Raw genomic sequence first — 26,174 nt, 5'->3', positions numbered from 1 at the left:
ATGTATGCCTTTGAGGGATGGGGGATTATCAGGAAGAACACTTCACAGCAATGCTGTGCCCTCCTCATCCCTGCCAACCCAACCAGTCTGCAGAATTGAATGCAAGGTTAGATCCCAACACCTCAGGATGAGCACAACTACAGAGTCCCAAATCTCCATCAGTCTAACTTAAAGAAGATCAAGGACTTGCTCCTCTGAGATAGTGTGGCCAGATCCACCAGAGACATGACTTTAAAAGTAACCCTCTATCCTTAATTTGTATCTGGACACCAAGGTTGAGAGCATCAGCTCCATCTGCCCTCACCTGGCAGCTGACAGCAGAGAACACACAGACCACAGGGCTGGGGAGCAGCAACAAGCCCAGATGCTCCTGAATTCCTGCCTGCCCCAGACTGCAGGAGACACAGGGCTGGGAGAAACACTTGTTCAAGAGTCAGTCCACAAACACTGCCTAAGTTCAGCTTGCAAAAGTAAAAGAGCAGCTGAGCACACACAAACACAGCTCCAGTACCTGGAGCTCAAGAAAAGGCACCTCAGTGAACCTCACTGGGTCACTGACAGGAAAACTTTCCCTTCAACAGAAGTTTTTCCACATAAGTTTTGTGATTTGGCCCTGAATCCATGATGCAGATGTTGATGGCTGGAAACAGAAGTTGAGCAGAGGGAAATGCAGACTTTGGGAACAATGGGTCAGCTTGGCTGCTGGCAGTTCAGAAGGAGAAAATGAGATGCATTAAAAACTTCTTTCTGGTCAATCTTTATTTTACACATTTGCATCACAGCAGGGAAACCAAGTTACACAGACTGTCCTGACTTGTCTCTACCTTGCTTCTCTTCAAATACTGTTTGCTGTTCTTTTAATAAAGTTTAAAAAAATACTGAAAAAAAGCCATTTTTACATCTGAACAGGAACTGAAGAATAGGATATTTACAGGTCACCAAAACCCCAAGAACTGGACCTTGCTGTACACAGAAAAGTCTTTTTTAGTTCTTCTGGAGGTCATTTACTGAATGAATTCAAAGCTACATTGTACAGGGTGCCCTAAAGCTGCTTAATGACACAAGATGATCTAGAATTAATTATTAATAGTTCCTAAAGGGCAAGGGAGGCTATTTAGACCCATACCCTGTTGTAAGAGAGCAGGTACCAGCTCCACTGGCTGCAGGATGAAGTGCTTCTGATGATGTGGAGGTCAGACTCTACTTCAGTACACAGAGAGCAGAACATTGAGTGAAATCCCACAGGGAAATATTTATTTAGAATTGTCCTTTCTAGAGGATTGCTGCAGTGAAAACATAAATGGGTTCTTGAGCCAGTCAGCCTAAAAGGAGTGACTCTTTTCTCAGCCACTTTCTTCCTACACCACTCAACACCTGAGTATTGATGTTTTCCTACATCCTGTTCCAGCCACTTGGGAGCACAGATCATGTGCAGCTCTCACTGGATCACTGCTATATCCAGGCAAGACACAACAAAGGGAAAATGCACAGCTTCCCAGTATTGCTAAGGAAAAGTGATTTATCAGCCCAAAAGTATTGTATCCAGCAGCTACAAAAAAGAAGCCAAATTAATTCAATTTAAAACAACGTTCTACAGCACATCAGCCCCAGGGAACACAAAGAAACATTGGTCAAGTGTCTCTGGGCAGCACCACCTCAGCTTTCATGAAACATTGAGGCTACTGGCACTACACACAGGGTCACAGTTTCAGTGTGAGTCCCACTATGTTCAAACCTCACTGCACCTCCCACTGCTGCACACCAGAGCTGCTCTCTTTGTACACAGGTGAAAAATGGGGATGTGCTCTAGGAGTGAAGCAGAAATCATCACACAGGAGCTGTAAAACATCTTCTTTAAAGTGACAGCAATCTGTTAGCTAGCCTGACAGGTCAAATTGAAGGAGACAAATCAAGTAAGCTAAAGGTTTCCTTCCCTCTCCTTAGTAGCTAAAGAACTCCAGTTCTCAGAGCTCAACAGAACCTACAGTACCCAGTATTTGCTTCAAATTGGGCAGTTTTCAAACAAACAACAAAATCCCCTCCCTTCTCATCAATTTGATTGTCAGTGGCTCAACTGCTTTTCTCTAAGAGGAACACACAGTAAGGAAAACAGACTTAACACAAAAAAATCTTCTACAGGACTTGCACCAGATGTGCACACTGGAGTGATCAGGACATGGCCTTTCAGGGCCAGAAGGAATGCTACAGTGCTCAAGGACACATGGTGGATGCACACTCGTGCCAGAGAGAGTCCACTCAGCTCAGAAAAAATACATCTTCCACACTATGAGCTCCAGACAAAATGCTGCAATGCAGCAAATTTTTACAACATGCTCTCCCAGGGCATGCCAGCATGGAAATCCAGGAACAGGGCACTGAGCTGGGGGGAAACACTGAACAATGCAATGCACACATCACAACAGACAACATGAAAGAGCATCTTATTAGGACAGCATGTGGCTTCTTCAACTCCAACTGCTCCACTCCAGCAGGCAGCAGCTCTGTTCCACATGACCCCATTATGTCTTGCTTTCTTTTAGTATGTCTCTTGATGAACTATCAAGGAAAACATTTTCCAGCCCGAAGAATGCAAGAGGCTGGCAGTGGCACTGCAAGGAGGCTTCCTCTGGAAGACAGCCTGCTGAGCAGGAAGGAGGAGAGCAGCAGTGCCATGTGCATGTCAGCATCCACGGGGATTTACTGGGGTATAACCTGCATTGCAAGTGAAGACTGAACCAATCTCATTTTTGTCTGCAGAGGGGACTGAGTGCTGGGCTGGGAAAGCTTTCACACCATTTATTCCCATTGCAGCAGAGCTGCTGTTCCAGGACTCCTGTCACTCTCTGCTGGGTACTGCTGGTGATTGCTCCAGCTCCTCACTTCAGTAAAAGCAGCGACAGGGAAGTAAAGCTGCACATTCCTAAACGATCTGTAATCCACAACAGCTCCTCTCTTCCCTCCCTGAGAGAGGCAGAGCTTCCTGGCAGATGAGCAGCCCTCAGCAAGTGAAAGGCAAGCACTGATTATCCTGCCTGGGGAGCTCTGAGCTGCTGCACTCCCCTGGCCCTGGAGCCATGCAATGCCAGCCATGCAGCTCTGGGTTTGCCTGGGAAGGGGAGGGAATAGTCCTGCCTTTGGTGCTTTGCAGTGCAGCACTTGCTGTGCTGGAGAGAAGCACAACTGCAGCCATCTCCTCCAATCTCCAACTTCCCATCCATCAAGACACACTTTCCGTCCTGATCTAAGGAATTGCACCAGAAAAAATGCATTTTGGAAATGGCCACAATAAGAATCTTTTGTGTTTTTGACTTGTCCATGACTGATTTTCCTTCCTAATGCTCAGGTCTGACCGTTTCCTGCTGCTTGGTATCCTGTGTAAAACACCAGCAGAAGGTGGTTGTGGAGCTGACTGCTGAAGCTCAGGGCTGAACTTGGAAAAAGCTCTTGTAAAAAAATGTAATTTCAGAATACTGCTGTGGCCTTTCCTGCCAAGACAAAAAGAAATGACCCATTTTTCTGGCCTTTGACTGGTGAGCCAGAGACTTGGCAGATAAACCTACACCATATGCAACTTTAGTAAAAAAAAGTGCATATTAAAAAAACAAAAGAAACCTGAGACTAAGGTAACAGCACTTGCCAAATTGTCAGCTCCCCTGATGCTGAGGTATGGAACAGGCAGCTGTCTGGAAGCAGCTCAGCATTCCCTGGGATCACAGCACAGCCCTCGTGGTTCTGGGTGAAATGGCACACCTCTGACAATTGCACATCTCGTTCACAAAAGGATTAACAGGCTCTAGAATGGCCTTGTCCAGATGCACTTTGTTCCTGACAGCACATCCTCATCCCTTACATACCTCAGTGCCAACACACTTCAAGTCTTCAGAGCTTCTCTGAACAAGCTTTACAGCCTGTTTGAGCAGTCCTTTGGATGCAGGACAAGGGACAGAGGAACTGCAGAGGATGAGTTTTCCAGATATTGCATTTAAATGTAAGGAGCTGGCACTGCCTGTGTTTGTTGATGGTCCAATTTCTCACACTTCAGGCTAAATATGTAGATTTCTTCCTCCAGAAGGCCTAAAGGCCTATAGGTCACCAAACAGCCTTTCCTTGGTACAGGATCTCTTCTCACTAAAACTCTCACTGCAAGGCAATGACAGCAAAGTGGAACCATCACTGCTGTGATTACTGTGAAGTTACAGCTGAGAAGGAAATCAGAGGAGGATTCTGCAGCCAGAGACAAATGCTCTTCTTCTTGTGCTTTATCTGAAGAGAAAGCAGCTCCAGGTATCAAAGCAGGTAGATTTGTTTCTACCACCTCCATGGTGCATGGAACCAACACCTGGGAAAAGAAGTGGCAGTGGGGGAAAGGGATGCTGCTCCTCAACCAGCAAGGCTTGCTACAGACAGCTCATCAAGAGCTCCACAATCCCTGCTCAGGAGTGAGGAAGTGGTTCAAGATTCTGGAGGAAATCCTCCTCAGCTTGAAGAATAAAATAAACTTTAGGCTAACAGTCCTCTCATCAGGTGTGCCCAGAAATGTAGTCCCTCCACAAAACCAAATTCCTGAATGAGTCTGTAAGCAATGCTGGCACATCCAGAGCTCTGCTGATGCCTCTCCTGACACCCTGGCAGAAGCTCTTGGCTCCACAGCACCACATGGCAAAATGTCCCTGCATGAATATTAAGGCTTCAGTGGGTCAGTGACTTAGAGCTGATTTATTTTTGTTAAAGCTAATCCTTATTCCACCAATGAGCCACTTCCATCCTCTCCCAAATGAGCACCCATTTTCACTACTACAGCTCTGGACACCAACTGCCCCACTGACAACCCCAGGGACTACAGAAAAAACACATGAGGCATTTTGGAATGTGTCTGTAAAGACTCCACGCCAAGTCTGCAGCTAACAGTCAAGGATTCCATATTCCTCTGCATCAAGGTTCTGGTCATAATCTTTTCCTCTCCTGCCAAAAAAAAAAAAAAAATAGGACTAGGAGTTACTGGTTTTGGTGGCAATACTACTTTGACCAGTTCAGCTCACCCAAAACAGCAGTGTTATTAATCCTACACAGCCAGAGAGGTACAAGTAGCCATCCAGAGAGGCCCAGTAACTCAGGGTAACTGTGAACCAGAGATTTATGTTGCAGTAAAATGGCTAGACAGATTTCCACTGGAGAGTCTGACACTGTTTATACTGTGCCAGAAAGGAGTGACTTTTGAAATACCTTGAAAATATTTTATGAAGCTCTGGGTCACAGCTTGAAAGTAAACATTTAGGCAGACCTCTAAAAAGCAACGATCAATCTTACACCTCTTGTGTACTTCTTGTCAGGTGGGGGTGAGTCAAGAGCAACTCCATGGACAGTGGACAATGTACATAAACACTTATTGCACTATGGGCTTAGTGCTTTAATGGAGAACAGTCACTCATTTCCTGTATAGCAACACATCTGAAAACCTGACACATTCAGGTGGACACCTGCAGGGATAAGACAAGAAGACACTTATCACCTTCCACACTTGCATGAGCAGTGGCAGAAGTCATCTGATCCAATACCCTTCAATCTCTCAAATAACTGCAGTTGTTCCCATCCATTTGTTTTGCAATGTTCCATCCAAGCCAAAAGGAGAGTTTATAAAAAGAAAAAAAAATACTTACATGTCTTTATCTTCTTTTCCCACCTTCTGACAGGCTTTGCAAGTCCCAGCATTCATGTTACAAAGCAAGTGTGTGTGTGTGTGCATATATATGAGCATTATATAAAATATATTCTTTACATACACACTGAAGATCCCTCTTCACATTAGTATTACACATTCTGAGGAACACAACAATTCAGAATAAAGAACCGATCCAGAAAGGGGGAAAAAAAGCTACCCAAAATCCCTAGGAAAGCTTCAGGCTCCTTGCAGGTACCAGGAGATCTCATTTTCTTATGATCAAAGGAATAGTTATATTTCTGCACTGCTTTGCTCTCCCTAGACACACCCCACTCTGCAGTTTCAGTGGTGGGGAGTGCAAGTTGCTCCCTTTCCACTGAGAGTAATATTAATAAATTAAAAAAGTTTCTCTGAAAGTGCTGCCTTAGTCCAGTCCATCATGCTGTGCTCTCCCATTCGCCCTGAGGCTCTGCTGAACCATTCACCACTTTCTTGACTTTCTTCATGCCCTCCATTACTCCTGAAGTTGTCACCCTAAAAGAGAAGGGAGAAGCATCAGACATCAGACCTTGAACTGTAAAATCCATTTCAGCAACAGCTCACACCCATCAGACAACACTTCTCACATCTCTTTACCCACACTGAGCAGTTCCCATGTTTGATCTCTTGTACCACCCTGACACAGCACAGCCACTGCCCTTGAGCACCTCAAGGCCCTTCCCATCTAACACTAAACTAAAGCAGCAAGTAATACTGTCTCATACTTCAAAAAAGGTAACAGGGGTGGTAAAACAGTTAAACCAGGTGTTTATTTGCTAAATTTGAGCAGTTCACTTAAAAACCCCATTTACTATGCAGCTGACCACCCTTACTTCTGTGACTTTCTTCTGCATTTTAATAGGTACAACATATGACACAAACACACAGTGGATAGTGCCCCAGATGAACCTTGTTAGCTTAATGCACACCAGCTCCTCTTAATAGCAAAATGAGCAGCCACAAAACAGAAAGGAGAAGTTATCCCTTTATACCACCATCCAAGCCTGGATTTGTCATGGCAATGTGACCATTGAACTACAAAGCCTCACAATACACTCAATATGAGGCAGGCTGAGCTGTTTATGCAGGCAGAGCAGCACCATTCCTCTTGGAACTGCCCTGGCTCTCCAACAGCTCTTCAGCTTTTCTCTGCTGCTCCACCAAACAGGCAATTTGGATGCACAACGCATTTCCTTTATTCTTTTGCACAGTGTGATTCTCATTCCATACAGGTATTTTTTTCCCCCACAAACGTGCTACAAAGGTTATTTTGGATGCTGAAGGTAAGAGTGCCAATAGCTCAATGCATTCCCAAGGGATGCCTGGAAGGACACACAGACCTGTCCTGTTCAAAGCTGCCCCTGTTGGTCTGTGAGCACTTTCACCTGCTGTTTACCCTGTCACAGTGCTTTATTTGATCAGAGCTGCTAACAACATCTCCACAGCATCTCCAAGAGGAGAAGTCATCTTCAGATAACACTCCTCTTCCCTTAGCTCCATGTTGGATCCCAGCTTCTGTTCATGTACTGTAAAAATAATTCACTCAGCCTGCTGTGTTCAGGGACATTCCAGCAGTGGCCATACTGGGATCATCACTGGTTCTCACTTTAGAGTGGGCCTAGATGAGCTTGGACTTAATAGGAAAGGGTCACAAGAGTACAGATCAAATAACTTTTATCCCTACTAAAGTAAAAAAAGGCAAGTACAGAGAAAAGTAAGCAGGTTGCTTAAAGAAGAAAGATGGAATTACTACACAATAAACATTTCCTAGAAGAGATCAAACTAATCATTACAGAGGCATGCAGATCTTTTAAGTTCTCCTTGTTGCCAAAGGTTTCCTTCCCACAGTCAGATAGGAAAAAATCTGGAGAAACATAAGCTAGACAAAACCAAAGTAGATGGATAACTAATTGGAAAAATATGCATTGAGATTTACTTAATGGTTTCCTGTCAAAAATGTAAGAACATTGAGTGTGGTTCCAGAGAGGCCTGTCCTGGGTTCACTTCTACTCAGTATTTTCAGTAATTGCCTGGGTAATGGAATAGAGAACTTGCTTATTAAATCTGCACAAGACACTAAGAGTTACATACTGGAGAACAAGACTAGAATGCAGAAATATTCTGGCAAATCAAAGTAATAGTCTGAAAAGCACAGAAGGATGCAGCAAGACAGCTACCAAATTTACTCTTCAGAAATAATCAACTTCATAATTACAGAATGAGGAGCTAAGTATCCATTCCTCAGGGAGGAGCTGAAGATTGCCATGAACTACAAAGCAGAAATGAGCTCCTCACACAGCAATGCAGCAGCAGAGACACTGGGATATACAAAGAGGTGTTTCACACATGCATGGCCCCAAAGCAGTCCCAACACTCGACTCCCAGCTGGGAAGATCCCACCTGGCACACAGCCCAGATTCCAGCACTGCACTCCAATGCCATCAGAGAGCCCCTGCACACCAAGGTGGTGACAGAAGTAATGCAAGGTTACAGCCAGGAGGGAACGATCCACTTCCCATGTTTATGGGACAGGTACACACTGAAGGTGCAGGCAGATCAAATCACATCCTTTGCTACCAGAGAGGCCATTTACTGCATCCCCCCTCAGTAACAGCAAATAGCTGGGAGAGATTTCTGTGTGGATTCTCCAAGACTGAAGGTTAAATCCCATCTGAAGAGCTGAAGAGACTGTTCTGGTCTCATGCCAAGTGCATGAAGAAGTAGCTCTCAAGTCCCTCCTTTTCTCAGACTGTTCAGGCACAACAGGCAATTCCTCTCACTCTCAAAATCAGCCCAGTCATCACCTTTTAGTGCCCAATAAAATAAGGGTAGCAGCACTAAGACCAAGCACACTGAAATCCTCATTGTCCTCAGCACTTCAGCTCTGACCTGCAATACAGCAGGGAAATGTTCCTCACCTGCAGTCTGCTGAACTGCATTTCCAGCCCACAAATCAGCAGCAGTTAAAATGCAACAAATCCTTCTCAGTGAAGCATCCCTCTCCAGAGAGCATTTCTGTGCCTGCCAGAGGGATATCTGTCACAAATGAGGCAGAGAAGGAGTTCCCCAAGCACTCCATCACACAGTGCTATGTGCTGCAGAGATTTCAGGGTTTATTTTTCTCCTGCATTGTATCCAAGGTATCAGGGAATGGCTAAACATTCAGAACATCTCCATCTCTCCACAGTGGTGGATTTCAACTGTCTTTTCTCCTGTTTATTGGTTTTATAGTCCAACAAGAAACACTGCAATACTGGCAGCAGCCAGCCCTTACAAGCTATTGCAAACTGGGGTGAAAACTGATCAGCCATAGAACAAAAAAGCTGATCTCTGCAAGGAAAAGATGTGTTAGGTGAGGAAAATCACTGCAAATGGAGAGCACCCTGCCATGAAGCACAACCTGAGAGAAAGCAGAGAAAAACAACCAAGCAGGTCATCAAATCTCAGCACAAGCTGCCTCATGACACACAGAGAAACTCCAGATCCCAAGGCATAAGCAAAGATCGGTGTTACCACAACAGTTCCCTGTGTTGAGGCTGTTTTGGGTGTTAAGGAGAAGCAAAGTCTCCACACACTGAGTAAGATAGATTTACCAACTTGAGAACAAAACCATTAATGGTTTCTTCTCCTGCAATTCCTCCTCCAGTGGAAATATCTTAACCTCCCCTGCATGCATGAACATCATTCTCAACCAAGACCTGTTAAAGAGCATTTTGATATCCAGCAGCTAAAGTCAGCTGAGTTAATGACATTTTTAAAAAAAAGAAAAGCAAACCAAAAAATTCTTCCTTTCCTCTTCCTCACCCCACCTCATCCACTGTACTGTTCATATTTTTGTGTTCATGCCCCAGAAATGGCATTAGGACTGGAAGCCTGACAGCTCCTTCTGCCAAGTGTGGCTGCACCTTTTCAAGCAGGGAACTTGAATGTAACAAACTGTCAGCAATGAGCCCACGTACTGACAGAGCTCAGGAGGCTGCCCAGCACAGAATACACAGAAAGCCACTTTGCTGATGATGAATGGCTATTGAACCTGCTTGAAAAAGGACAGACAGCTCCTTAGCTCAGCTTTAGTCACACTCTCCTCCCTGTCAGGGCAACTTCTGTGGAGCCTGGAACAACTGAAGAGATTCCAGCAAAGTCAGTGGATCCTTTCCCCAAGCCAGAGTTATCTTTGCTATTCTTGATTTGTATTCTATTCCTGAGAGTTACAAGGACTTTCAAAGAGAGGATTTGTGCCTTGTGTTGCTTCTGTGCAGACACTTAATTTGCAGATTTTTCTTGAAACTTTCCAGATTTCCAACATCCTTAACAATATTTGCATTTACTTCCAGACTGAGATTTGTATCATTTGCAATGCATGGAAACAGACCCAAACTAGAGAGCTGCACTTAAAATGTCTTAATGTTTTTCATGGAAGACAAGCAAGCCTGGAAAAGAGGTTTCATAACCTCACAGCTTTCCCCTCTGTTGGTTCATAGAAATGTTGAGTCTAAAGGAACTGAATGCTTCTGTTTTAGAGAACCTGATTTTAAACAAAAACCCTCTGGAAAAGGAAAATAACAATATAACTGACATAGCAGAACACCATGAAGTTTGCAGGGGTTTAGTTTCTGCCATAGCCTGTAAAGACAAGTAGGTATTTATCACATGAAAGACAAAACACTCATGCAGTGGTTAGTCAGGACACTGACAGATACTTAGTCACCTGCTTAAATAAATCCAAGTATCTTTTCCCCCCCACAGAAAAAACATTTAATATTTATGAACACAAAAATAGGACCAGCAAGACCAAATCAATGAGAAATTCCATACACATCCATTGCAGTGCTTCACCTGTCTCAGAATGTGTATAAACTCTGTTTTTCAAATATCTACAAATGTAACCTTCCTGATGGAGCTGGGGAGGGGAGAACCAGGCACAGATTATACCCTGCCAAGTGCCCAAATGGAAAAAAACTTCTGGTGAATCAGATCAGAAAATTTAAGCAAGGCTAAGGGGAACAACCCACGAGGCACAACAATGGAAACTCCCAAAGCAAAGAGCAAAATGCCTTACTAGGAAAAGACTCACAAGGAATTCTAACTCTGATGAGATGTAAATCACTGAATTACTTCATTAAACTTCCTCCAGCTCATTTTTGGCAGATTCTCCTAAATTTAGCAACTTCTCAATTGACTAAAATAACTGTATTTGACAGGTGTCCTATTATTAGTCCTAGCAAAACCCCCACAAGCAAAAATTCATTAAGCACGTAATACAAAGTTGAAATTCGCTCTAACAGGCAAAAAGGGAAAAAGCTTGTTTTGGTACAATCACAAATCCTGCCAGTTCACACAGTGACTTCCTGATGTGAATGCTTTTTTACCAAACAGCTTCCAAACTGAGACCAGTTTCTTACATAAACCATTGAAACACATGTAAGTGATAGTGATTTTAAGGTCACTACCCACTAGCTGGATTCCACTTGCAAAAATGACAGATTTTCTAGACCCAAAGCAAAAATAGCTAAGCATTTAAAAAGATCTTTGTTACTAGCCATATTTCTGAGAAGTTAAACTCCTTACATGACATTTCAGTCTGGATTCTATGATTCAAACCTCTTTGTAGCAATTTTCAAATACGATTAATTTCTTTTTCAGCTAACTATGACAGCAAACACATTTGGACTTCTTTTGCCTCTGTAATAGAAACAGTGTTGATTTATTTCACCCAGGTAAAGGAGATTTACCAAACTGGAAAAACTCTTAGAAAAAGGCTTCTGAGCCTGTACATGAATTGCAATTATGCATCAAACCTATAACTACCAAAGGATTAGGTTAGCTCTGCTCCTATTAAGGCAGCAGACTCCAGGGTATGTAAAACTGTATCCAACACTCCTGGCAGGCAGAATTTCTTAGGGCATTTTTAATTACACATTCAAAAATGCCACTCAATTTTTTAAGTCCTTAGAAAACCACTGCAATGAAAATGACAGGGACTTAGCCTGAGCCCTGCTGTATAATTTTTCCAGGCTAGCTCAGGTCCTGAAGCATTTCTGGTGCCTCATGGTTTCACAGCAGGGAATAAACCAGGGAAGATATTGATAAAAATCCATCTCCTTGGCTCAGTGTTGCTTAAAATAAATTTCTGCAAAGCTATATGATGAACACCAAGGCAGAAAGGACTTTACACCCTGTTTATCTATTTTTATTATATTATTTTTATATATTTATTATTATTTATGTTCTGCAGATTGGTGGTGTTCACTTGGGTTTTTTTTAAATATAAAGCATTAATGATGAACTGCAAAACTCATTCATGCTCTATATCTAAATTAAAATTAAAAGCTTTCTTACTTCACATTTTCATGGGCACCTTTTTGTCCCATGAAAAGCTTTACCAGCTTTTTCCACACTACTGCAATATCCAGGTCAGAGGCTCCTGTGCACACCACAAATCTCTTTGCACACAACAATATAAACATCTCCTCTTTAAACATGGGCAGATCCTCATCTTTGCCACAGAAGGATTTAGAGAGATTCAAGTAAACTGGTTTTAAATACTACTTTTCTCAAATCAAATGAAGGGGAGAGGGGTTCTTACACAGCTTCCATCTCCAAGTCATCCTCATCATCCTGAGAGAGCTGTAGGTAAGGGTTGTCTGATGCAGGACGGAACTTGTACCCAGTGAGGACAAAGAACACCAGAGTGGCCATTTCATCCAGCAGCTGCAAGGGAAAACATGAGATTCAGATAGAGGTTCAGTCCTGCAATGCTCTGTGGTCATGAAACATTGCTCCTCATTCATAAGGTTCAAGGTTTAATGGCCAAGAGGCCTGGGCCACAGCAGAAATAAAATAATTCCTGTCTGGTTGTCATTAATCCCAGGCTAAAGGCTGTCAAATCCTTTGTTCTTTCAGTTTTCCCTGTCACTTTAAATAGAGTTACAGTTCTATCCAGGTCTCCAGAGCTTTAAAAGAACTATGGCAAGACTTGGCTTTTTAAATGGTGGGGGAAGGAATCATCCCTACGTTGCTTAGTTTTTTCAACACTTAATGTATTCCAAGGACTCCCTGCACAGTCACTTGGATTATGAGTTAAGAAACCAAGTACTTAGAAGTCCATAGGCAAAAGAAGCCTGAAGATGGAAGAGCAAAAGTCCATTTCCCTGGCTCCCTCAGGCTTCAATTATATAGAGCAAACCTGACTAATTTTTTCTCCTTTGTATGTTCTTGATTAATTTCCTTCAGACATTTTTAAATTGAAAGACTGAAAATCAATAATGCAATTACTTTCAGACATCTCATGTATAATCCAGCAGCCTTGCTGGACAAACATAAAACCAAGAATATATTCTTTCACCTTTAGCACATCAGTGATAAAATCAAGAGGAGGCAGGGTACTGCCCTGTGCTTTGAGATGTTTTAGTACAACATGAGGAACATTTTATGGAATTTTGTTGCACAGTTATATTTAAAGAAAAATAGAGAAAAACATCAAGAAATGGATGTATTTTCCTTTGCTGGCAAATACCTGGTACAGCCATTTCCACTGGAATGGAACAGCAATCTTTATGAGAATTGCAATGATCCGTGTGAAGTAAATGTAACACACAATCTGGGAAGGAAAAGGAGAAAGCATGAGAACAATAGCACCATCCTTACAGAACCTTCTTACCCCAGAGAAACAGCTCAAGCAATTCCCAGACAGCTCATTATGTCAGACCAGCATTATTATTCCCCTCAATAAACATGGAAGATACAGGCTGAGGGTTCTACTGCTTGAACATCCAATAACTCAAACTATTGGTAACATACTCAAGTTACAGCACGAAATTCTTTAAGTATTACAATTTCATAGAATTTCAAGAATCACAACTGTAATTTATTACTCTTGCCACTTAGGAGAGCCTGAAATGAGGCCGTTGGAAATCATTAAGAAGCCTGTGTTCTCCTGGGACACGTACTCATGGCTCCCACTGACTTAATCAGGAACTGCACACATGCATCTCCAGGCACCATTTGGTCCCAAGTTTAATTTTTAGCAAGTTTACAGTATGTTATTCAAGCCCATCAATTCAACTGGCAGCTCAAGCTGTCTCCAGAGGAAATCAGGAAGCATTACAAATAGCTGGAATTTAAAGAGAGACAGAAGGATACAACCATTAGGAGAAAACAGGAAGCTGCTTTTAGGATTGTAAGCCAGTTGACCAAAATGCCAAAGCACAACAGTGCCAAGAGCCTCTACCACATGCACCAGCTGCAGTAGTTTCCAATAAGAATTCCATCAAAAGCTTTGAACAGCTTCCAAGTTCCCCGCAGGCATGTGTGCAGGTGTTTCACTTACCATGACATAGTAATGTCTGAAGAGCTTCAGCTTTGCTAGGTTAATGGCAGCTATCAAGAGAACACAAAAGTCCATCAGAAAATTGTGAACATGAGACAATTTCTTTTGATGCCTGTCTGCAGGGTAGGCAAGTGGCCAAAAGCAGGACTCAGGTAATCCCAGGCTAGAAGGATTTTACTGAGGAGTGCCAGCCTGGCATGTCCACATACAGGATAACTCCCAGGCTGGGGTGAATTCACTCTTAAAAAGGGAACTGAGGTTGCTTTTGCACTAAATTTTATATGCACACACTCTGCATTAGAGAACCCTCCTCTACCTCTGTACAGCCAACTACATATTGTCACTCCCTCCTGCCAAAAGGGCCATTCCACTTGACACTGCTCCCTGAAAATTCCTGTCTTTTCTAGAGCCCTCCCTGACCTGCTCCATGCCTATAGCTGAGCTGAGCAACTTGCAGGCAATCACAGCTCTGGGAACCACTGCACCTTGCTGAACAGCAGCCCAAGCACCTGAAAACCTAACCAAGCTCCTCTATCATGGCTCAGGCACAACTCACAAGCTCAGGAAATCATCCTGAGCAGTTCCCCAAATGTGCCAGCCCAGGCCTCAGGGTGAACCTGCATTATTGCACACATCACATCAGCTGGAGAGCACAGAGAGCATGTGAACCAGCTGAGGTCAACAACAGATGGAGCAGCTGTCAGCTCTGCTCTGAGAGTCAGCTTTTAGATGTGCAGCAGGATTACAAACACAGGCCACTGATGCTTTTGTGACAACATGAGAGGCAAAGAGTCCAAGATCTGTTGACAGCATCCAGAGATGCAGTTCAGAGCCAATGAACATGAGCTGCCAGTTAAAAAATACTGCCCCATATTTACTGGTATTCCCTCCAAGCCCTCACAATGTATTTATCAGGTGTGGAAGTGCAATACATGGAGCTGAAGTTCACCTGCACCCCCTCACAGAACTCACCCACTGCAATGATTTATAAAAGGCTGCATATATTTGCATGTAAGGTCTTCCAGGTTCACAAGACAGCAAAATACAGTACTTCAAATGAGAGAGAGGAGAGCTAATAGTTCCCTAAGAAATGCTTCACCTCCTCTGATGAAAACAAAGCAGCTTTTCTTATGCAAAGGAAGTGTCAAATGCACCACTGCAAATAAATTCCTGTAGGTTCCCACTACAAAAACTACAGTGAAGACAGCCAGCATTCTGTTAAAAAACTCCTTTTATAATCTAAAGATCAAGAGTCCCTTTCCAGTTCACCTGTAGTGTTCCTGGGGTACCACTGAATGCTACAGACACCTCAAGCCAGATACAAACCCTCCTCCAGCAGACACACTCTAAGAGCAGCAACCTGACCAACACAAGGCATGAAATGACTGATGATCTGAAGTTAAAAGCTTTTCCTAATAGACTTGGTGAAAGATGAAAGCATGTAAATATGATAAGTGCACTGAATTGTGAAACAGGAAAGCAATATTGTCCTATTTAAAGAAGAGCTGCATTAAGTGTGACCATGAAGATCTTGTGATTTCCCACACACTGGTTTGCACACAGAAGGATCTATTTTGATCCCAACATGTCCAACTTCAAGAACTGCCACCAGTTGGTGCATTGACAGGCCAGGAGAATTACCAGGCTTTGTAGATGAAGGAACACCAACTCAACAGCTGTGATTCAAACTGCCAGGCTATCAGTGCTTTACAGTCAACACCAGTGAGCTGGGGAGTCATTTCTGCTGGATTCATGCACTGCATAGGAGGAAAGGACAGCAAAGCAAAGATCTGACTGCCAGATGAAGTGTCAGAATTCCACCTCTCCCAGACAGAGATGGAGCTCAGCTCAACAGCTATTCATCATGAAAATCAATAGCAGAGTCATAAATTGGTATATTCACATATCCAGAATGTCTGAGCATGGGAAGGAAGGGCAAGGAGAGGAAAAAAAAGACAGCTACCATCAAGGAGAAAGGCTAAGGAGGCACCTGTGGAAGCTGACTTGCTCTCCTGAACTGCAGCAATATTTCTCTCCACTATCAGATACGTAAGTCAGCATTAATGCATGTCTACAAAACTCTGCCAGTTTTTTTTTAAAACAACTCAAAGTTACAGGACACACTGTTCTGGAGAAAAATCTAAAATCATCATTGCTTGGCATCAGCAGCTTGTGAATTGCTTCTTTACAGGCTGAATGTGCTCCAAGCAGTATTATTTGAGTCTTGCTATCATGGACACTCCAAGATTTCTGTTCACCTCAGCCTGGCAGCCCAGACAGCAACAGCAGCATTTACAAGGAGCAAGGCTCAGCCAGCAGCTGTCACTTACAACTTGAATCACTTGCAACCCAAACCTGTAAGGCTGTGATAACACAGCAGCAATCTCAGCATGCAGTAAAAGTTGGGTAAATTTATATTTTGAGTAGGATAACCATTCTGCAAAGGACTGTACTTAACTGCAGAGAGGGAGAAAAAAATTTAAAGAGACCTTCCACCAAAGGTTTTAGAAATGAATTCATGCTTTTTCAAACAGTAATTAGAAAGATAAAAGCCATATTCCACAGAAGATTTATAGCATCTATACCTTGCTTCACTCAGTTTTCCCTCTCTATCACCATCTACTTTAACAGCTTGTGCCTGCAATAGCCTGATCTGCATCAATCAAAACAGAGCACACCCAGTGTTTTGATAAGCAGTCTCTTTTTGAGATTGTCCCCATGCTAATTTCCAATGTTGAGACTGTCTAGAAGACAGAAAAAGAAGCTGGACCATCCACTTGCACATCACACAATAGCTTTTTGATGAACAAATCCAACCTTTTCAGGATATGTATGTAATAACAATCACAGGACTGCAGCTGAGGGTGCAGGGAGCTTGAGCCCAGACAATACAATCCATAAAGAAAAACCATAATGCAGCCTGTGAACGTGCTCAAGGTACAGCTGAGAGTATTTCTTCAATGCTTTGCTTGCCCTACTCACGCTGATGCATTTGAGATGTGATTTGTGCCATTATCAAACTGTAAATGGAAGCTTTCTGTTCTCCCCCAATGATGCAGCACATGTAGATCTAACCCTTGAAAAATCAGCTCTGAGATGACAGCCTGAGCTCTCTGCTTAAAAGCATTCCTGTACTAGAAAGAAGAGGTCAGACAGATACAGCAAGGCTCAGTGTCACACAGAAGGTGGCACAGACTTGTTAATCTTGAATGTCCTGAACCACATCAGCCATTTGGCACAAAACTGCTCCACCAGGGTCAGATGAAAGTCCAAAGCACAGGATAAGCACAGAGCTGCCACATCAACCCTGGACAGCTCTCTGGGGCACCTGGAAGTGGTGCTGAGCCCAGGCAAGCACAGGCTGCTCTGCACCACACAGGACCAGGCTCTTTGTTCACAGCATTTTCATGGCACAGCAGCAGGAAAACACTGAATACTGCAAATGGTTTTTCCTGACATGGGGGCAAGCACAAAAGCATTAATCATCATTTGCCCACTGCACAGAGCACAGGGAATGAATGATGCCTGGGAGCAACAGGCTGCCATGTATTTCCCTAATTCTGCTGCCAACTCTAACTGCAGTGCTCCAGGAAAACAGCAACCCATGATCCAAGTGTGCTGTGTCACATCTCTCATCACAAACACACAGGTAAGAGCACAATAAACTGCTTTCCAACCCCATTCCTCCCTCAAACAACACAGGATGTGATCACAAGAGTGTGCTATGAGACCTTTTGGTCCAGTGACCAAAAACTGGGAGTTTCAAACAAAAATGATGTATAAATTATATATATACTCCCTCTCTTTTCTCAAGATGCCTGTAAACAAGGTGGTGGCAGTTGAGCAGCTTTGCAGGCTGAGCAATTCTAGGTCAGTTTGCAAGGCTGACTTCCTTAAATCTGCAAGACATTTGCAATGCAGATCTACAAATGGACAGAGAGCAAAGGCTCCCACCTGAAGGAAGATATAGTGACAGATCAAAGGTGTAGCTAAGCACTTGCTTAAGTCTGAAGGTGGCGATTTCAAAAGGGGAGGAAAAGAGATTCTAAAAATGGGATGTTTACGCCCACTGCTGTGCAAGATAAGAAGCCTGTGTAGGTCAGATATACTGCTTTAAAGATTACCTTCAAGGGAAAAAAGCAAACAACCAGGCAGCTCAAACTCAGCCATAGCACTGTGCCCTGCCTACTCTTCACTAGCAATCCACAGCATCTGGGTATGTAAGGTCTCCCTGGATAATTATGGCTTTAGACTCATTTCTCCAGCTTTCCCACTTTGTTTTTCTTTTAAAATATCTAATCTAGTTTAAATTACTATTAGCTAGTGACTCCAAATCAGTGCCACTTATAACAAGCTTTTTTATTAATTGTATGTTGCTAAAACAAAGGCCTATGACAAGCCCAGACTAAAAGTCTGGTAAATCCAAATCTGCTTCATTCCTAATCCAGTCACACTCCAGTCATGGCTGCCACTTGACCCACGGCACTGCTACTTAATAAATAGGTGGAGAAGCAGCTGGGAGAGAGCAGGACAAACAGTCAGGCAACACCACCAGGATACTGAGCCATGAAGTCCTGGAGTTGTTAGTCCTAACAGATGCAAGGAAGAAAAAATAATTTTCCTTAGGTTCTTTGTCACCGGTAAGGATATCACCGGAAGACTCGGGAAAAACAGGAATTGAAACAGGAAAAACAGCCAGGAAAAACAGCAATTGAATGTGTAGCATGTAATTCCCCAATTCCTATAAGTTAATGAAGTCTGTGTGAGAGAAGAGGGAGAGCAGCCCTTGACTAGGCAATAAATCCCAGCAGGCAGAGGCAGCCCAGCTAGCAGTGTCTGCACACAACCCAGTCAACTCTAACCATGGGACACTTAAATTGCATCATGAGAAAATCCAGTAACTTTTACTACTTCAGGAAAAAACTGCCTTTAACTGCAGGGGGAAAAAATGCTTGTAATTTAATAGTAAGCATTGATTCTATTTTTTATTCCCATGAGAAGCTGAGACATCAAGCAGCCCCTCTGAAGAACAGGGCCTCCAAAGGAAGCTTACAGAGCATGCGCTTCTAGTGAAGAGAATTCATTGATAAGCCTAACATGAATGATTTCACTTTTTTACAGTGCAACCAAATCACTTTTGGTTTTCTCAACCAGCCACACTAGCAGCATGACAGCACTAGATAACATTCTGCTGCTGGCATCACTTTGCCGTTCACTTGCTCCCCGTGGAGCCCCTAAATAGTCCAACCAGATTGTGCTTCACAAGTGAGTCCCAGCACTGCAGCCACAATCTGCTCTCAGCCTGAGCAATGTTTGCCCTGAAAATCTATTCCTTAGCTGTTCTTTTATTATCAGTGTAGCATAACAGAGTTGCTAAGTCCCCCAGTATAAGCAGTTACTGAACTTGCAGGCTCTGCACAACCAGAGGGCAACACCAGTATGTAAAGCTGGGAACAGCAGAGGTGAGATTCAGGATAAAGAGCATCATCACCCATGGAGAACAACACAAAACACAGGACTAACCCAGACCTTAAGTGTTACTGTGCATAGCACTGACTGGCTGTAAAGACACAGCCAGTTCCTCTCCAATTAATTAATTAAATTTTTTTCCTTCCACATTTTTTACACACCACAGTGCATCCTATAGAACTGCCTGGATTTACTCAGATCTGGATTTCACCTGGTATGAGGTGGATAGGCTGTGCCTACACACTGAACATCCCTGCTATGGCCACCTCACTTCTCTCCTTCTCAGCATGTCTGAAGTTTATCAAACTCCACAGCACCACCTTGTGATAACAACCATGGTAGGTACAGGGCATCACATGGGGCCACACAGACCTGAAGGGTTTCTGTCTTAATTACAAGCATTAATTCCTGTGTGCTCACCACCAGGACACAGATCCATGGTCACTCAGCTAAGAACCAGGCCTGACATGTGTGAAGTCCTTGGTTCAGCAGACAGGCTGCTTCAAGGAAATCTGAACTTATCAAAGGTAAGAGCATAAATACTCCAGAACATATGCTCAGTGGGCAAGGTAAAACAAATCCACCAGTAAATCACTGAATCCAAGTGAGTGCACTGATAAGAAAGCTACCAATAACATTTATATTATTTTGATAACTGACCTTTTTAACATTTCTTTCTATTAGAAATTAGCAATTTTCCACCATTAGGTTTGGGGTAGGTAACTTGTAGGGCTGTTGTTTTTTAACAGCTTGGAACATCAAGAAAGCATGCTAGGGTGATCAAAAGTATTGTTTCAATTTAACAGATGGCAGAAAATGAACTAATCTGTAAGTTCAGTACCCAGCCTTACATTTCACCTACAATCAGTGAAGTGCAGAAGTGTCTGTGAAAGCCAAGGAAAAGGCTGGAAGAGTATCCAGACCTGGCTACAGAATTCCAGAAAGGAGAGCCAAGAGCTGAAGGATGGGACTGAAGTTAAAAGGCTGTTGCCAACAAATGACTTTCTACATATGAAACTTTGGAGAGTAAACCACAGAATGACAGAAGATGGAAAAGGCTGCCTGCTTCCAAGGAAGCCAGTGCTGTGCTCCACAGCTTGTATCCAAGGACCTAATCCAGAAGAAATGAGCAGATAAGGCAGGAAAAGTACATTCCACTGCAGCCATGTTTGGCCTTTCCATCCATCAGCTCCTTTTCAGTGCTACAATAAACATAACTCCACTTTCCCCAGGCAGCCCTTGGAGCTGCTGCACAAACATGGCCAAGTCAGGGACTGTGCTATATTGAATGCCAAGTTATGTTTTGTTTCATAATGAAGTTTATTTCCCTCTATTCTGTAAGGAATACATTTCTGCAGAAATTGAAATAAGTGGGTCTATTTGGGCTAATAGTCAGCAATTCTGGAATTCATTTCTAGTTCTGTTTCTGAACACTCAAGTGAGGAAAAAATGGCAAATCTGTCAAGGTGATTTGCTCTAGATGTCATGTCTAGCTTGAGCACTGAGGGCTGTGCAAGGAGCAGAGAATGGGTTATACATTGTAGTTCTGATAATTAATGCAATACAGGAAAAAGATAATTTTCCAAAAGTTATTCCCCTGAGCCCACTGAGGCAAAGCAGAGGGGCACTAATACAGTGTAGATGTACAGCCTTAGCTTGGTTTTTACATCAGCATCAAGTGTTTGAAATTCTGGCATTATAACATGTAGCATAAAAGAGGAGAAAGAATACAGATTACTTGCCTTTCCCATCTGTTGCTGAAGCCTCTTGCAAATGTCTTATTGACCTAAAAATAAAGAATAGATGAATGATAAGTTTTACACTCCCTCTTCACAGCAGTTCTCTAGATCACTGATAAGTTTTGTTAGCTCTTTATGGCTGGAGTATGATCTTAATTAACTGTGCTTAGCACTGCACACCCCTCATGCCCCCAGCTCAGGCAGTCAGCTCAAGTACCTCCATTTCCTTGGGATTAAGAAAGCAGATTGCTAAAACCTACTTCAGCCTACAGAAGGCTTTGTGGGAGGGAGGGAGCAGAGTGAGAAACTGGGGCATTTTCCAGCATAATGCTTTCCACTTGTACAATTAAGCTGAGCTACTCTTCAAAGTACTGCCAAGCATTTGGCATCTTACTGCTCTTTTAAGGTCTTTTCATTTAAATAGTTGATTACAGCTTACATATCTACATAGGCAACTTATGTAACAGAAACTACCCTGCAGGAATGTAAATTCAGGGGCCAAGTCTTAGTCACCTTGCTCACATGAGTCATCCCACCAGCTGCAGTGACACTATCCAGAGGAAAAAGGAGCAGGATTTTATGTCAGGGGCTTCACTGCCAGCTTATGTTGGCACCATGGCAATGCAGGAACACTGGTTGCACACCATAAACAGTCACAAGACAGCTCACATTTATTTTTCAGATACAATTCCTTTATGGAAATAAGTTTTGTACCAACACCTCACTAGGTTAGGCATACAGATCCCAGCATTAGGTAACAAGAACTGTGACTGCAGAAGTCACCTTTATCACAGGAGATTGAGTCTCTCAGCTTTTATTTACCACTGCCAAATGCTCCTCAACCTCAGAGCTGAAACATTTTGACTGGAGCAAGGGGAAGGACACGTGGGTAGAGCAAATTTCCTGGAAGAGATCCCCCAGCCTTGGCAGAAGGCCACCAGGAGTGTGCAGGGGAAGAGAAGGGCTGAAACCCACCTTCACAAGCAAAGCTGGAGTTTATTTCCATCTACTGAGCCACACCTCTGAAAAACTCAAAAGTTACACTCTAGAGTGATGCCATGCTATCAGACATTTATATAATCTGCATTTCAGAAAAAAATAATGGAGACACTGGAGAAAAAGAGGAATATTCTGTGCTTACTAACCAAGGAGCCAGAAGCTCCTTGACATCCTCCTTTAAACCCAGCTGTTTATCCAATTAAGACAAAATGCATTTAGAAGATAAATGTTCTCGCTAACTGGCAAGCAGCAACAATAGTGTTTATCTGAATTATCTGTGTTTTGGTTGAGTTTTATATAACCAACATTATTCCCTGCCAAGTAGAGTGGAAGGAAGGGCGGGGAGATGCTCCCTGTGGGATTATTTCTTATAAACAGTCAAATAAACATGCAGCTTCTGCTTGAAGGCAGCCCTGATCTTAGACAGCCCTTCTGTTTTGAAATTTAGCAGTCAAGTATCTAATCTCAGTCAATGAAGTCAAATCCCATTTTTTTCAATTTAGAGAGTCAACACTTCTGCAAAATTCCAAGTCTCAAAAGCACCTACAGCCTGCACAGTGTTGGCCACATTTAAACTGTCACCCACCTTCCCTTATCCCCACTCCAACATCCCCAAAAGGAGCATCTTCCACAGCACTAGACTGAAATGTTAAGGCTGATATAAAAGTTAACAGAATGCCTGACTCCACAGGACCACAGAGCTCTCTTGCTTTGGAAGAGCTGTCAATGGTCTTTAGTTCACATGTTTCCCACATCCAGCAACTCACCATACCACTGGGAACAGGATGGCTCCACAGCACAGCAAGTCCACCAAGAAAAGGATTTCTTTCCACAGTCCATACTCAGTTGTCCCCTCCTCTGTTGACTCTATGATAATGTAGGCCACGTTTGCCAGCACCTACACAACAAGACAAGGTTCTGGTTTAGAAACTGCCCAAGGAGCCACTACAGGTGGCAGGCAATTCAGCAAAAGCCCAGCCAGTACCATCAGTAATTTTTCTGCAGCTTTACATCTAAAAGTCACATGTTCAGCAGCATCTTCATAAATTTTACAGAAATGAAACTGATGAGAACTTATTCCTGCTGACATTCAGAAATGTTCTTTTGTTACATACTGTGCCTTATCTACTGCGTCAGTTGAGATAAGAAGGAGCAAAATTTACTTTTGATACACAGATATAGGACTGTGTGGCACACACAGCCAATAGTGAAAATACATAATGCTAAATCAAGCCAGTAATTCAGACTGGTCATTGACCATCTTTTGTACTCCCCACCTGAGCTCTGTAAGAGCCTCAATCACTAATTATATACACTTCTGCTAAGGGCTTGCATCTGGAAAGGCAGAAAATCTCTTCTACATAAAACAACAAACAAAAGTGCTGTTCTCCTATGTACTTCAGTTCCTTAAGTAGGAGACCAGCACTGAGCACTCTGAACAATGGCCATGTTTCCCTCAGACCCATCAGACCTACAAGTCTTGTTTTTCCCAATTTTTATTTCATTAAGACATTCAGCAAACATTTCAGCAGTGACAACTATAATTCATTTCCTCTATTTATTCAGCACTGTTTTCCAGCCCAGGTTTTGTCCCACTCCTTAGAGCCAGTTTTCATTTGCTGAAACTCTTTGATCACTATTATCTCATGCTCAATATGGGAGAAAAATTGGGAGAAATACAGTAACTTCTGGACTAGGAAATAGCCAATAGGCTCATACAAGCAAGAACTACATGGTACTGTGTGAAGCTTTCACAGCCTTTTCCAGTTTGCACAAGCAGCTGTCCCACAAGACAGGAAGTATGAGTACAGCTCAGTCCTCACCTGAAGTGGGATGACAATCATGAAAATTTTTTTGTCTTTATCTGACAGGATGTGTTTAATGAAAGCCCAGCCTGTGCCAATGAGGGCAATAGTGATGAACAGAAGAGCTCCCTTCAGTCTGGAAGAGAAACAGACACTGCAGTGAGAGACTATTTTATTTTATCATACCTCCTCTTCTGCCCAGGTTTCTCCCACTGCCAATAAAGCCACAAACCCAAACAAATGCTTCCCTATCCATAATTTTGGCATGCACTTATCCATCCCACAATCTGGAAGCAGATGTACTTGCTACAACTCTGTATCACAGAGCAATATTAGACTTCATTCACAATATATGCAATCTTTTCCTGGGGGAGTCATCCATTCACCATTGTGAGCAGCAGCAAATACTGACAGCTGTATCCACTTACCATTCACACCAGGAGCAAATGAGATACTTGAATATTAGTGTGAACAAAGAAAAGTAAAGCATTTGTTATCCTTTTATCCTGTACTCCTCCACCCACAGAAGTGCCAATTCTCTGCAGCTGCCCTCTGTAAGTGGAGCTTTCCCCTTCACACAGGGCTGATTGCTGAGCCTTTGGTACTGTGGTCTGCATGAGAACAAAGATTTCCCACTTTCTACAGGAGGGAGAAGCCCCAGTAGCAATTTGAATCTATCACATCAATCTTGTGACATACTTACAGGTGAGTGATGTAATAAACAACAGCCCAGCCCTCGATGGGGAATCCCTGAGAAGAGATGTAGTGATAGTCGATCTGGAAACAGAAAACACAGCACTGTACAAGCTGCTTTTGACACCCCACTCTCTAAAAACAGGTCTGCTCCACATCCACTGCCACTCTCACTTTCCAGTCAGCGTGTACAGACCCAGCTCTGTCACACTCAGAGAGCACTTCCTCCCAACACATTCTACTTTTGTTTAGCAACAATGAGATCATTTCCATTTGCTCTATTTCCCAAGTGCCAGTGGATGTATCTTGTACAATCTACATCCTTCCCACACAACTCCCCTGCTTAACTACAGTGAAACAACTGTAGTTGAAACCTATTTTTTCATTCATTTTTTCAGGTTCAGTTGCTTTAGGTGACTAAAGGCTTGCTAGTTTCATTTTCACTGGAAGCCAGATTCACTTCATTAGACTCCAAAAATATTTGTAGCAGGTATAACACCGTGGGCATGAACATGGCTGGCACAAACACTGAAGGATTAAATGCTTGCCATTACTTTGTTCATGAGATATATTTCCAGTAGAAAGTCAATACAATTCAACAGAGACATTATCTATGGAAAGTCTTAGAGCTGATAAGGTGAGGTCTGTTGTCATACACCATAATACTTCCTTGCCTTTGAATTTTACAAACAGGGTTTTCATTTATTAATATTTACTGCAAGCCCTGGAGCTGAAGCAGCAGCACAGCCCAAGCTCTCAGACCCACTGCAGATGGCCAAAACATTAAAATTTGTGAAATTCACTCAAACCCCCAACCCTTGCTTCTTCAACACTTCAGGCCATGATCTCAATTGCATTTAAAGTTATAATTTGCTGATAAAAACAACACTTCCACTAAAGAGCTGCTGCAGTTCAGCTGTAATGCTTCAGTATTAAGACCAGTTGTTCCTCCCACTGTGCTCTCTCCAAAGCAGATTTCCCTAACAGCATGTCCTGGATTCCATGTTTCTCCTTCCTAGCTGAACAAATTCAGGCAGAGATGCTGCACGCACCGCGTGGAAGACCAAGGACAATGATTTGGTGAAAGGAAGGGCTGCCATGAGCCAGTGGATCTTAAAGACATCATTTCTAGGAAGGAAAGAAAAAGAAGGAAGAGCATTACTTAAGAGCCAGCAGTAAACATTTCATATTTTTTTAAAACCTGTAAGTGTCAAGCAGTTGCTTCCAGGCTGAGCTGACCATCAGTGCAAAAAAATTCCCCTTAATGTTGCAGTCCAAGTTTCTGCCACATCCTGAGCAATATTTCAACCTCATGTTCTAAACCCCTGATTTTTACTGCTTGGGATAACTGAAATTATTAACTAATAAGAATATACCACATATATAAATATAATATCCCACATATATATAAATATATATCTCTTAACTGTTAGAAAATTTGC

General features: G+C 42.8%; 1 protein-coding gene across 4 annotated transcripts in view; it reads right to left on the bottom strand.

The window, feature by feature from the left end:
• Positions 1-741: 741 nt before the first annotated feature.
• Positions 742-26,174, bottom strand: part of GPR107 (G protein-coupled receptor 107) — a 37,793-nt gene continuing 12,360 nt past the window's right edge. For all 4 annotated transcript variants that reach the window (XM_059486184.1, XM_059486182.1, XM_059486183.1 and 1 more), the window contains 9 exons: positions 25,785-25,860; positions 24,743-24,816; positions 24,058-24,175; positions 23,002-23,132; positions 21,239-21,282; positions 14,028-14,077; positions 13,215-13,298; positions 12,285-12,409; positions 742-6,193 (listed from right to left, as the gene is read on the bottom strand). In XM_059486184.1, coding sequence (XP_059342167.1) covers positions 6,097-6,193; positions 12,285-12,409; positions 13,215-13,298; positions 14,028-14,077; positions 21,239-21,282; positions 23,002-23,132; positions 24,058-24,175; positions 24,743-24,816; positions 25,785-25,860 — 799 coding nt within the window. In that variant the 3' untranslated portion in view covers positions 742-6,096. The remainder of the gene's footprint in view (positions 6,194-12,284; positions 12,410-13,214; positions 13,299-14,027; positions 14,078-21,238; positions 21,283-23,001; positions 23,133-24,057; positions 24,176-24,742; positions 24,817-25,784; positions 25,861-26,174) is intronic.

Source organism: Ammospiza nelsoni, chromosome 20 (genome assembly GCF_027579445.1).
Source record: "Ammospiza nelsoni isolate bAmmNel1 chromosome 20, bAmmNel1.pri, whole genome shotgun sequence".
Taxonomy (NCBI): domain Eukaryota; kingdom Metazoa; phylum Chordata; class Aves; order Passeriformes; family Passerellidae; genus Ammospiza; species Ammospiza nelsoni.
The sequence above is the reverse complement of the archived record's forward strand: the minus strand, read 5'-3'. Positions and strand labels throughout refer to the sequence as shown.